This window comes from Patiria miniata, unplaced genomic scaffold (genome assembly GCF_015706575.1).
Source record: "Patiria miniata isolate m_02_andy unplaced genomic scaffold, ASM1570657v1 HiC_scaffold_21, whole genome shotgun sequence".
NCBI lineage: Eukaryota > Metazoa > Echinodermata > Asteroidea > Valvatida > Asterinidae > Patiria > Patiria miniata.
Window position 1 is genome coordinate 4,953,281 of NW_024037060.1, and position 13,823 is coordinate 4,967,103.

A 13,823-nucleotide genomic window follows, 5' to 3' on the forward strand; every position below is an offset into this window, starting at 1 on the left:
CACGACTGAACTGCGCAGGCGTTACCGGCGTAAAGTCCCCGCCTGCCTAATTGAAAAACCAAAGGGTCTGTATAACTTGCGTCCGGTACCGGGTTAGAGGAACTCATACAAAATAATGATATAAGGAAAAAACTAACAGTGCTCGTGAAATCGAGGGGGGAAAAGACAGTCAGAAGGCTGATAGCATCATCCTGCTGACGGGAAAAGGAAACCATGAAATGTGAAGATAAAGCACGTCTTTTCCTGAGATTTTGTGCGGTTTTAAGCTTTGCCGCCACAGTGACGCCCGACTAGGATAAATAATTTTGTGGACAATACCCGCAGAAATAATTAACAAAACAGTTCCGTTTGACACAGTTCAATCTTGGCCCAAAGCGTACAAAATCACTACTAGGTCAAAGCATAAAGTCACCAACTTTTTGGAAGCTCAATACAACTTGAACAAAACTCTAGGCCTACTGTATATAAATTAAGTTCCTACTTTAATGATAATCAAAACAAAGAAGAGTTTTCTTATAAAAATCCTTGTTGCATTTCATTCGTGATATAATGTAAAACAAAATGGCTCTTTGGGATCACTACCCTTACGCAACATCAAGGAGTACTTTTATCGAAGAATTTTGTTTCGAAATGTCCATCTGGGTAGAGTGACATGCAGACGCGGCTATAGAGCCTTTATTTTTTTTGGGGGGGGGGCAGCTATTAGCATGGGGATCCACAATCTTTTGTAGGGAGGCGTGCTGAAATGTAGACCTTTTTTCTCCGGATACTTAGGCCTCCGATGGAACTCTAGCTCTATGGAACCAAATTCACAGAAAGACAGTGTTATGTACTCGCAATCTCATAAAAGTGTGCTTCGTCTGTTATAAAAATAAAACCTATACACCAAACGCGATCAAGGTTCCCAATCGTACCGTTAAGAATATAGCTTGCACGATTTAGTTTTGGGACAGGCGGTCTTTCTTTTAAAATCCACACATTTTGTGGAAGATTGGGATGTTTTGATGAAAAGTATCGGACACGATTTCGGACGTTCACGATACGCTTATCACAGATGCCCGTGACGAAGACATGAGCTGTTCCTTGCAGCACGCCTTGCGAATCACGACAACATGTCTGTCTGGTAAACAAACAAGAGAAAAGATTAATGACTATTAAATCTTGCAGGATCTCATATCATAATACATGCGGTAGGAAAAACAGTTCGAGCCCAACAGTATATTTTTCTATAAGACAAAAATCGATACTTACATAATTAAGCCAACACGAAACACGAACTGCTGAGATGATGATCACTCCGCCGCCGCAGATACGTTCTGCTGGTTGAACCTTTTAAAGAAGTTCTTATTTCTTGTCTCTTTACGGGCCGATGGTTGAACAACAACTTGAGCAAGAAATTGTTATTCCCCCCCCCCCCCAAGACGTAACCAAGCAACGCGCACTGATTATAAATTGAATCGAAAGTGTATTGGTGTCGTCATTGCTTTATAATAAACACTGTTTTATTTTTTGAAATCACCTCAGCTAATCGGACCGGTGCACAGAAAAAACAGGGAGAATGTGTTCTAAGCCATACCCATTCATTAGAAACTGTTTTATTTTCAGAGCAGGACAAATCTTTGATTAAATACTTTAATAATCAGGATATAGCACTCATTTCTTGATGAGGTGAGTAACACTTAAGTTTGCGAAGGTAAAATTGTAAGTTCCTTTTTCCCTCTCGATTCTTAAGAAACATCGATTCTCCAATACCTCGAGACTTGTAAACATTTCGATATATAGGATAACGACGATGACCAACACTTACGCTCCTGACAGTTTCCTCCCTGCCAGCCAGAGCAGCATATTCTATAACTTCGGCGTCGATATCGATACTTTACTTTGTATACAGTGATGCGAACATCGCTAAAAGGAGAGAAAAAAAGAGAGAGATTTGATTATCAAATAAAAAGCAAAATAATTCTTCTCGAATATTCCAAGCGTTTCATTTTATCAAAATTCTACAGACTGAGTAGAAAAAAAACTTGCATTGGTTTATAATTAGCGTCGCGTGAAGCTAACAAAATATGTACCACAATTCATGTACTAAAGTTCAATGGGGGTGGGGGGAGGGGTATTGAAGACTTTTACTTTCCCCAGCATACTTTTGTTCTCCTTTTTTCGATGAAATATACTCCAGAGCGTTTTACTCATGGACTAGGATTTAATTAACCAACTTGCGGGATCTCATTGTTGTTCCTCTTTATCAGTCTCGGTGCATTAAACTTTAAATGATGTAAACTGCGAGAACTTACCGGTATTGTCTACACTTTTTCCAGCCCAAAAAGCCGCAACGGGTAATGTAACTTTGCGTACTCGTCGAGACTTCCGAGGTAGAGTAAGATATGCGATAACTGGAATGTCAATCGGAAAAAAAAACCAATTATAAAGTATACTCTATAATAGACGGTTTGGCGAAGTATGTCATTTTTCTCATCATAAATAATCCATATAGCAGGCGCAAAACAAAGGGGCAGTTTACGCATTCCTATTGGTCGAGAGCCCGTCACGTGGCCGGTCTTAAACGGATGATAAAGACATGGCTAACAAAGGGGCATTATTGGCAATTAAAAGAATATAAGAAGGAAAGGCAAGAATAAAGCAAAAGCACAAACCTTGAATAACGTGTGCACGTGTGGGAAGATGAGCCCCAACTCGAGCCCGGAGCGAAGCAGACAATCACGACGAGGGTGAGGCCCAGCATCTCCGTAAAATTGACTACTTGTCCCATTTTTGAGAAATCACGAATCGACTCCACTAACTTGTTAGTGGATGAGAGGTGAAGCTTTGCAGATAGCTGCTAGTCAGATTGTTTTGACTCAAATCGTTCTTTCCGAGGACACTGCAATTGTAGTTTGGATGCAATTCTAAAGTTTAGATTTGATCCAAAGTTATACTTTCAGAAGCTCACAACACATATTCATGTTAAGCATGCAGCTTTGTGTTCGGTCCGTGCGAGCCTTCGAAACAGAACGTGTAGGCCGTTATTAGGACGTTTCAGAACACATGAACGTATTCGACACGATAAACGCCAATTTTGATGAATTTTTGCAAGGGACTGCCTCAATAAGTATCAAGATTGGTTTCCTGTTTGCACTTCCATTTCCTTTGCCTTGTCAATCAAAATTTCGAGATATCAACATCACGCCACTATTAAACTCGTGCTTTTGTTTACATTTTTATGCAGTCCCTGGGCTTCCGGTGACCTATGACCCAACGACATCGCTGACACTAAAATTATCAGCGTAAAAATCCCACTGTTGTGCAACACTTCTGGTAGAAATTCTTTTGGCACACTTCCAAGGCCGACTGAACTAGAAACACTGTTTAATTTCCTTTTTTTGGTTTAGTTTTTCAGTTTCCGCCAGCACGATGCATGATGCATCCAGCATGATGGACGGTACGCAATCCAACTAGGCCCTATGATAAAAAGGAACAAAATGTACGCACGTTCTGTGTGAGTGGTTTTCATCGAGAAAATCTTAATCATAAAAAAAAAGAATAAAAAACGAAGAAAATTTTACTCCTGATCTTTGAAATCTTCTATTCATTCATTGGATGGTATATCTTTGTAGTTGCATCATTTGAGGAGAAAAAAAAACCTTTGTAAACCAATCCATCTTAGAACTATAAGAACTACACCAAGTGGGGCGCCATCAATAATGCTATCACGACGGCCCCCTCCAATGGAGAAAACAGTGTGCTAGATAATTCGTTACGGTGCAATTGCTTTGTACAGTGGCGTGCACAATGATGTATCCATTGAAGGGGGCCACGTGACGTACAGAGATCATGGTGCCCGAATCATCTATTGAGAAAGAAATCGTCATCAGCAGAATTCTGCGCAGACGGCATTTCCATGGAAACTCGTGGATTCACGAGTTATCACCAAGGAGGTTGTGTTCATGCGCATGTGTAACGCGCCACTGATTACTAGCGCCCATTGGCTTAGACTGTTTCCCGACCCCCACTACCATTGGCTAGGCATGCCACTTTGGACTACTCCGGTTTCAATGCTGTTGTCCGTGTGTAGTGGGCGTGATTTATGTTAAAATGACGTCACACTTCCGAGCTGGATAGGGGAATAGTTGTGATAGACGGTTGCAGAATGGTGCAGAAGAGGTGCTCATAATCGCAGGATTCCTAGGTTAAAGAAGCCTTGAAGTTTGATTAAAATGCCGTCTTTACATAAACTTACGCGTGAGACAGCCATTCGATACTGCACTGTATTGCCACCCCTCGCAGCATTCGGTAATCATTCGTCTTTCGAGTCGATACTGTTGTCGGTATTGTGTAACGCAGGCATAGCTGTAAATAAGAAACACGTGAAGTGGTTTCAACTGTTGAACTGCAAAAAAGGCCTTGATTCCAAATTTTTTTCTTGATGGTGACAAACCTTGTAGCATTAAAGGGAGAAATTTCAACACTTTAGTTTTAATGCTGATGAAAATTTCCATATTCATGAGCCAAAGCGTGATGTCATTCAAGGCAGATCCGTAGTGTCTCTATAGCTTTGTGTACAAATATATATATCAAACTTTACTTCATTTTCTCGGAGTAAGTTCCACTTTGTACTTGTTTATCATGTTAAACAGCTTGTTTGGACAATAATAGTAGCCACTATTTCTTCCAAACATTTTTTTGTGGGTAATTTTGAAGAACTAATTTTGTACTGTTCATATGCACTTTTGACAAGGAGTACCTGATCCGTACAGCGAGGAGATTTCTATTGAGTTCCTAAAAACTAATGATGAAAACATTCCTTCATAATTTTTGCTCAACTTTGTCTTAAAAGTAGGACACAAAGGGTAAGCTAAGTGGGGATATGCAGCCTATTTTCTGTCATTTTTACTTAGGGCTCTTTAGGGGCAGTGGCGTAGCCACGGGGGGGGGGGGGGGGGCGCGTGGGGGCGACAGCCCCCCCATGAAACCTTGTCGCCCCCCCAGTCGCCCCCCCCCCCCACTGAGATTTTGAGTTTCTAAAAAAAGATTCATTAATCTACATGACGCCCCCCCCCCATGAAATGTTCCAGCCCCCCCCCCCCCCCCAAGCGCCCCCACTGAAAAATTCCTGGCTACGCCACTGTTTAGGGGTCAAGGACCAAATACTACAGAATACTTCATGACATGACATGTGTTGTGCACACGTGCATGGAAAGAAATACATACTACTACTCGGTAGTATATTGTAGCCTTAGGCGAGGTTAGGGTGGAGTAAACATTGTTTGCTGTCTTGAAGCATTTTTCCACCGTTTTCATTGACCGTTTTTATTTTTTATTTGACAAAGATAATCGAACTTACCGGACCCTTCTGCAATATGAATATCCGCCATGCCCACATCGCCTCGTGTAGAATGTCCTTATGAGAACAGAAACAGTACTCTGGTACGTCACAATTTGTCTGCGGGAGTGAAAAGATGTACCGAAATTGTCACGATAATTCGAAAATCCAATTGACATGCGGTCAACAATTTATTTAACTTGAGAAAATATCTTTCGTTATAAAGAATAATTGACAACTTAAACGTGAAATTAATATAGTGCGGAGAAATAGCTATAGGTTTTTGCAAACACCGCCACTTCAGATTCTGTGTCGGCCCTATATAATTATGTTTGAAGTACCATATTATTTCCACAAAATTATTTTCTATTTTTCGAAACTCAATGAAGCGCAGGAGTACAAACAAAATGTATACTTATCTTTAAAGCATGACAGGAGTATGTATAGCATTTAAAAACAACCACCTCTTTGAATATTTTTGTTTCACTAAAACTTGCAAAATATTATAACTTGCTGAAAACAAGGTTACAAGTGTAGAAGTATAAGAAAGTAACAAATTCACAGTTTGAACTTATCTTTTTGGTTCCCACTTAACTTTGTTTGAAATATGTGAAGTCTGAATAACATGCACGCTAATATTTTCAAATTAAATGACAAGGGATCTACGACTTACATCTGTTGGCGTGAACACGTGTTCTCATCCAGCCGAGTCACAGCCCGAGAGGTTGCGGGCAGAAGACAGCAACAGACGGCCAAGATGTGCGAGACGAACATGGTCAAAAGTTCGAGTTCTCCGTTGGAGTCAGACACTTCTAAAGTTCGTGTGTCTGCCCGCGTCGGGGCAGAACTTTTGCGACAAGAAATTTCGTTCCTGATCCGAATTCGATGACAAGCACCAACAAACTCTCATAATGACCGGGGAAAATGTTCCCAAATCTTAACTATAAAACAATAAATCTCCAACCGAAAAAAAGGTGCGAAAACAAGCCAAAGCTTTTGTTGAAACATTGAAATGTTTTATGAAAATATAGTTGAGTTGGAGATGCATGGGACTAACATGCACAAGTACATTTTGATGGCTTCATGCAACAACCGGCAAAGTAGGCCAGCTATTTAATATTGGGCTGTTGCTCTCTCACATCCGTTCCAACTAAAAATAGTGTAATAATATACGAAAACAAAAACTTAAAGCAAATGTATAGGCCTGATTAGTTTTCTAAAATACCCATTTTAAAACTACTTTATTAAAAACAAATGCTACGAATTGCGTCAACACTTCATGTCACTTGCGATTTACAAAAACAAAACCCCAAAACAAAGTTGTTCTATTTTCTGGCAGGGCGTATTGATATTTCCTAAAAAACAAATATGTACACAGGTTTAAGTTCACGACTTGCAATTTCTGTCCCGCCATTTGATATAGCAATAACTTTGCTTCCGGTTTGATTGCAATAAAACAGCTTGACCTACATCCGATTACAAGTTGATCACAGCTACATGCATACCACGTGCACCACAAGCTAGAATCGTGTAGGTAAAGTCTGTCACGATGGGCCATCGGGCCGGCGTTTATCTCTGGTTTCAGTAGCATGAAACAACTGAGAATATTTCTATTCCCCCTGGATGGGATGCTAGTCCATCACAGGTTACCCTAGCTAGTGCCGGTACCCATTTATACTCCTGGGTGGAGAGAGGCAAGTGGGGATGAAGTGGCTTGCCCAAGGACACAACATATGGCCAGCGGCTGGATTCGAACCCATAACCCTCTGATCATGAGCCACCAACCCTAACCACTAGGACACACTCCCCCACAAGAATCGTGTATTGTTGTTAATTCTCGATATCACAATTTTTTTCTGAAGTTGGACAACCGTTTCACGTCTAGACCTCAAATGCAAGGCTTTCTGGACTTACGCAGGAGACAGTCGTCGGTTGTTGTCTGGTATTCCCATCCCTCGCAGCATTCAACGACTGTTTCACTTATCAGCTTTGACTGCTGTCGATAACTGGTTGTGTATACGGTGCTATCAAAATTGAAAACAGGGGAAAAGTCTTTCAGAATTGTAAGAGAAACCATTTATTTAAAGAGATAACTATGAACGAAATTGATGACCAATTGTTTATTCACCGAAAGTACCTCAGAAAGATACTAGTTTAATAGGGCGCCCTCTCGCGTACATGCATAAGGGTGTGAAAGATTGAACATTAAACTCACCGATACTTTGTACGGCATCTTCGCCCTTTCTTATTACAGCGTTGGAAGGGTTGTCTTTCACTAACAGCAAATGTCACATTGTACGTCACCTCGGATCTGGAAACAAAACACAATTGTATAATTATTCATGCTGCTGTAAACACAGACGAATTTGCTTTAAAGGGTGTAATTATCAAGAAAACGTGTAAGAGCGATTTTGAGATTTTGTTTGGTGAAAAGATTTTGTTCAAGGTGAAAAAAGGACCCCGCCCTCCGTCTTGGGAAGCGGGCCCCAACCTCGAGAACCACCCAGACACCATACAAAAATGGTCGCTCAGAATCCTTGCAGGAAATCAGTATACTAGGCCTAGTATAAACCATTCTCTGCTGAATGTTGCAAGCCTTAAAAATGAGGAGGAAAACGACACATTCAGAAATCAGACGGGAGGGCCTGAGGTTTTAAACAAAGTTCTTGTTCGAGACATTAGGCGTAATCAAGTAAGCATTCCCGAACCACGGTTTTCTTAGGCCTTCATTTGGGGGCCTGAGATCAGAGAGGGGGCTTCCCGACATCGACGCTGCTACACGAAGGCTACAATTTTGTTGAAAATTTACACCTGTGAAGAAGTTTTTACAAAAGCGTTAGACTACTTACGTTTCCAGGCGCGAACATGCATTCTCATCAGACAAGGTAAGACCCCAGCTTGGCGTTGGAAGAAAACAGCACAAGATGACGACAAGATGTCCGTAAAACATTGCCGCCTTTCAGATGGTTACAAAATCAGACAGCGATCGGCGAAATCAAGCAGCCAAGAAAAGGGTTCACGTCTTTGATACGATCTCGTGTTTGTTAAGACTAAAGCACTAGGCCTAAAGATTGGTCCAACTACGTATCATAAGTCCATGAAAAGAAGGTCCCAGATATATGAACTGTTACGCAATGGAACTTTCAAAGGCGCCTGTGCAAACAGTCACTCTAATCTGATATAGCACAAGATGTAGAGACGTGGCCTTTGAACTTCAATCCTGTTCAACCAATCGAAAGTAATTACTGTTAATGTTTAGGAAGTCGCAATAAAAAAAACCCATTAAGGATATAATGTTTGCAACACGACATCCTGAAGTCGTTCACAAGACTGTCACCGTGTAGCGTGTCTTGTTACAGACAAACTCACGGCAAGGCATACGAAGCTCATTATACTAAAATTATTTTACAATTGTTTAACACGAAACAAGAGACATTTACAATGAAAGTTTCTACCTCAGGAAACTCGTCAACCTAATGTTAGAAAATCATGAAAGCAAGGAATTTTCAATACACAAGCTGCTCCCAGTAATTTGGGCGTAAACAAAGACGACGCGTAGTGATACATATAACGAGTTATCAGGCCGATGGAAGTTTTCCGCATTATACGGCTGTTCCATGAAACAGGACGTGACCTGTCTTTTCGTGTGTAGGCGTAAAATGTCTTGTTCTATTTCCTGTACTAACTCTGCCATAAATCCCATTTATTTCGCAAACGGAAACATCTTTTGTTTCAAGAAAACGGATGTATTGTAAACAAGCTATTTTGCTCCAGTAGGCCAAAACAGTGCTTCTTTGGTGCGCCCTCTATTGTCTATCAATTTAGCACCCTCTATATATTCCTATCGTGTCCGAAAGTACATCAATATTTTTTAAGGCTCTGCCGAAATTGTCGTTTCGTCAACGGCTACAAAATATTTTCTAAAGTACCGCGTAAATATCCTAGCAAAGCCGCAGTCGCAATGCAGCCAAATCCGACGTAGCCGTAAGCTGTGACGAAAGAAGTAGTACTAGCAATGCATATGGATTATAACAGTTTGTAGGAAAGTTTATTCAAAACGGTGTTCAACTAGAAAGTTGTGCATCAGTATCCTGCAAAACAAAAAAGTGCATTCGAAGTTGGGCAGCGGAAATGACTTACGGAGTAAACAATCATCACTTCCGCGTGAGGTCCAGCCCGGGCAACATCGCGCTACTGACCGCGTGGCGGTGCGATAGTTCGTCGTGTACCCTGTATAATATGTCGTCCTGCAAAGAAAGATGTAAACAAGGAAACAAAAGACTCAGAAAAGGAACACAACAGTGAGTGGGTGTGTTTGATGATTTGTGGGTGTCCGTGGAGTTTGGTCCTCCGGACGAAAATGTGGTTATCGATATTGAACTCAACCAAAAAATGAAATCAAAGGCGCGGAGTGATATGTGGTGCCACCCGCGGAGATCGCAAGTGTATTTTTATCATTAAGAAGTCAAACGGCCTTTCCTTGAAAACAAAGCAAAACCATTCCAGGTATAGTGATAGCTATCCCCTGTCAGCTAACACAATCATATTATGGCGGCTTATAAGGATTTATATGTCCACCTTTGCCATTCTGGTTCCAGAGGGACATCATCTCACTCAATAGAATCTTGGAGCAGCTCCAGATACGGAGAGACTATTAATTTCAAGGCCAAAAGCTGGGTTCATGAAACGGATTTAGTTTGATAGTATTACTAGCTCGGGCCCTAAAATATTCAGCTCATTTTCTTGCTTGTTTAAAAAAAAAAGTGCTACTCGTAAAGTTTGAATTGTTTCCCTTAAGACATACCGAATCATAGAAAATTTGTTTTTAAGCATTTTCTTTTAAACATTTCACACGATGACTCAAAGCACAAAGCATAGAACTCCATCTCAAATAAAGATTCCAAAATAATTTAAAGACACAAATCTACAGATGGACGTAACTTGAGATGAAGCATGCACACGAGCATGTTTTTGACGTGTGAAACAGTAAGAACAGTTATTTGTTTATGTTATACAGGCGAGTAAAAACAAAAAGGGAAACCAAAATTGTGCCCCTATTTTGTAAAGAAATTCTGCATGTAGCGCTTTCCAGATATAGGATGTGAAAGCCCAATTCATAAGCTTTCTTTCAGTACAAGAATCATTCAAATCGCTGATTTACTTTTTGAGTAATGAAATTTCGAACACAAACGCAGTTTTAAAATTTTGTTACATCCTACCTTGAGCTAAAAAATGGAGGGCGGCATTTGGTTTTCTTTTTTTATTGACTCACCCTGTATGATTGTTATTTCCTGAAAAAGATTCTATTTCATGAGAGGATCATTTCACCCTTTGCACAGATTCGCTATTGGAACAACAACAGCAAGTCTGTATAACTTTTCCATACAAAGACCCTTTCGTCCGAGTACTTTGAAGGTGTCTGCTTCGCGATGTAACCGAACCGAAGCTTGCCAAGCTTAACACAACGAAAAGGTATAGTTGCTTTTATTTACTGGACTAAATAACCACTGCAGTGGCCGGTCCTGTATATTTTGTCGCCCAAAATACTTGATTTCTAAATTATCTAGACTCAAAAAGTCACAATCCCACCAAAAAAGTCTCAACACAAAGAACATAACCTACACAATTAAAGTAGAGCTCGCAAGTTATGATTCTTAATGTCAACATTCTGATTGTATAATTTTGTGTCAAAGTACCAATTTCAGTGACATTATATATATTTTTTTAATTGTGGAAGGTATTAAATTTTGGAATTTGAAATGGCAACGACGTCTGCCACCAAATCGCAAGGGTTACTGAATAATCTTATTTACCAGCAAAACTGTCTTAGCCAAAGAAATTATTGCTCGCGAGAGAGAACGATAAGACGTTTTATAGCTGGCCTAAGATCTTCAAATTGCATTAAGGCTCGTTTAGATGTAGACGAGAGCCGTTTGTACAAACTGGATAATAGTCTGTACGTGTTAATGTGGTCATCATTTTGTGGTAATTATGCCATCAGCTGCCGGAGTGCTGGTAAAAGTCATAATTTTTCGTTTTTCAAGGTCGCTCTGTACGTTGGAAGAATGAGTGAGCTTATAATAAAAGAAAATGGACAGATTCTTATTTCGGGTCTGACATTCCAGCGAGTCTGATCCTCAAAGTGTGTCACGAGGTAACAACTTGAATTGTCCAACTGTTTGCCAAACTAATTCCTGCTGATCGAACGTGTATACGGCGTTTGCAGGATCCAAGTCCGCTCTGAGTCAATTTCTTTGTTCAACTTTTTGATCAAAATATATACGAGGAGAAAAACATCATTCATTAAAATTGCAAGAGAATTTATCATTCGTTAAATTGCAAGAAAAGTATAGGGAGAGGTGTTCGGCCTTACACTTGCGTCTTATAGCTCCCTCTGGATCAGAATCTTAAGTGTAAAATAAAATGAACACTCAGTTCGAGAACTCTTGAATAATACTTACATATATCTTACGCATCTTGACCAGCCAAACAGTCCGCATGAAGTCCTGTCGGAACTTTGTCTGCTTAGAGCTCTGGTGCCTGAATAACTAACTGTATACCTAAACGCGAAGGGGAAAAAAGGTCATGTTTAGCTCAGTTAATAATAAAATGAAGTAATCTCTATGTACTATGTAGTTCGTGGATTCTTTTAAAAAAAATCTCTCTAGGTAGTTCTGCTTGTACTTGATTCCACCCGTTGCTTGCCCCAAGAACTAGTCGTTAGGTCTATCTGTGCAACAGCGTAATAATCCAGTCAACGACACAACCTGATGACGAACAGAGCACACTGTTCGAAACGTCGAGTTAAAAACAACTGCTTCTTCTCAGAACCACACAACTCAAAAGAGATATTCACATGGGTTGCCGCAAACTTTCCATTCTTTGGCATAAGCCTAACCTTGATTTTCAACCCACTATAGAAAAATTACTGAACAATATAACTTCGTATAGGCCTACACCACCTTAGAGATTTGTATTAGGGTAGAAAATGAGGCAGAGTTTCTTACGTTTCAGAGTGTTCACAGGTGTTTTCATCGCTGAGGGACAGACACCAACTTGGAGACACAAAGCAGGAGATGGAGGCTAGAAGACCGAAGACGATTCTCATTGCAAACATGGTGATATAGCTGTAAAGTTCTGTTTACAGGCCAACGCGAATTCAGTCAATCGAGGTACAAACCTGCGGTTTACAGGTCCGACACAGTATCTCTGTCCACCCAGTTTATCGGACGATGCCCGTGTCCGCATTTCCGGCTCGGTATCACTATCGATATTTGGCGGTGTTGACTGACTCTTTACGGCCAATTAGCTTCTTGTGTACAGAAGCCACGCCCCCGGCCAAAGTATCGAATGAAATGGCCGTCCTCGAATTTTCAGTATGTGTGTGTGTGTGTTGATCGAGAAAATGGTTAAACGGAATCGCAGTTTCAAAGCCATGTAAAACTTTGATACACGACGACAGATATTTTAAGAAGATGAGGGAAGTCAATTTAAAGTATATCAAACATCCAAAAGTAAAGTCCGTTGCACCTATAGTGTGTTTAATGAGAATAGAATTTCGCCTTTATCCGTCGCTGATGCTTTCCAAACTATAGGCCCTATAATCGTCACGGTGTTTAAGACGTCCTGATAATTATTTCATTTGTGTCCAAGCTGTAATTCAGCAAGTACTTATTATCAAAAATTGACCTTCGATATAAGTTATAGGTTAATTGAAGTGAAAACTGTGATGAACCTGCTGTAAATGCGCATGTGTTGTAGAGAAAGGAAACATGTGTGATTGAAAGTGACATGTGATAAAACTTCCTGTAATCGATATGAGACATAATGACGTCATGTTTTTGTTTACATGTGCGCTTTCCTATGGCAGGCAGGTGGGGCCGCCAGCCAATCGCCCACACCTGGCTCCCATACAGGAAAGCGCACCTGTAAACAAAGCGTGACGTCATGTCTTAGGTCTATTGCACGAACGTGCGTGAATAAAGACAATCAGAATGGTTTGGGGTGGGGGGGGGGACAGTACATGTACAATTGTTATGTAGGCCTAGGTCTACATATTATGAGGAGACACGTAATGATACTTTTCATATATCCTGACTAGGCCTAGAGATAGTTTATTTGGCAGTTAATAATTTCCCCCCAGTATGTCATTAATACAAAATATGGTCAGATGTGTTTAAAAGTTTACTGCGACCATAGGAAAAAATTGGAGAAATCTGAACTACAATGTTCCGTACATAGGCCTACAATGAAGACCAATTCGAGAAAGGTTACAAGGGGCATAAATAATTATAGTATAAAAATTAAGGTTCTATTATAATATCATCCAATTGTATTATTTTGCAATCGACGTTTTCTCTGCAGTCCCGGTTTAAAAACATGGATGAACACTAGTTCTGAAATGTTGGACTGTTCGTAGTACCATGGAGGAAGGCGGAGCATGGTAGTACAGGGTCATGGAAGGGTCATTGTGACCGTGGGTCGGTCGAGGGGGGGGGGAGGC

The 13,823-nt window shown here is 40.5% G+C and overlaps 1 protein-coding gene across 1 annotated transcript in view; it reads right to left on the reverse strand.

Annotated features, from left to right (window-relative positions):
• Positions 1-12,651, reverse strand: part of LOC119729596 (multiple epidermal growth factor-like domains protein 6) — a 46,519-nt gene extending 33,868 nt beyond the window's left edge. Inside the window, 3 exon segments of the mRNA XM_038202218.1 lie at positions 9,461-9,567; positions 11,782-11,880; positions 12,328-12,651. Of these exon segments, the coding sequence (XP_038058146.1) occupies positions 9,461-9,567; positions 11,782-11,880; positions 12,328-12,437 (316 nt within the window). The 5' untranslated portion in view covers positions 12,438-12,651.
• Positions 12,652-13,823: the final 1,172 nt, after the last annotated feature.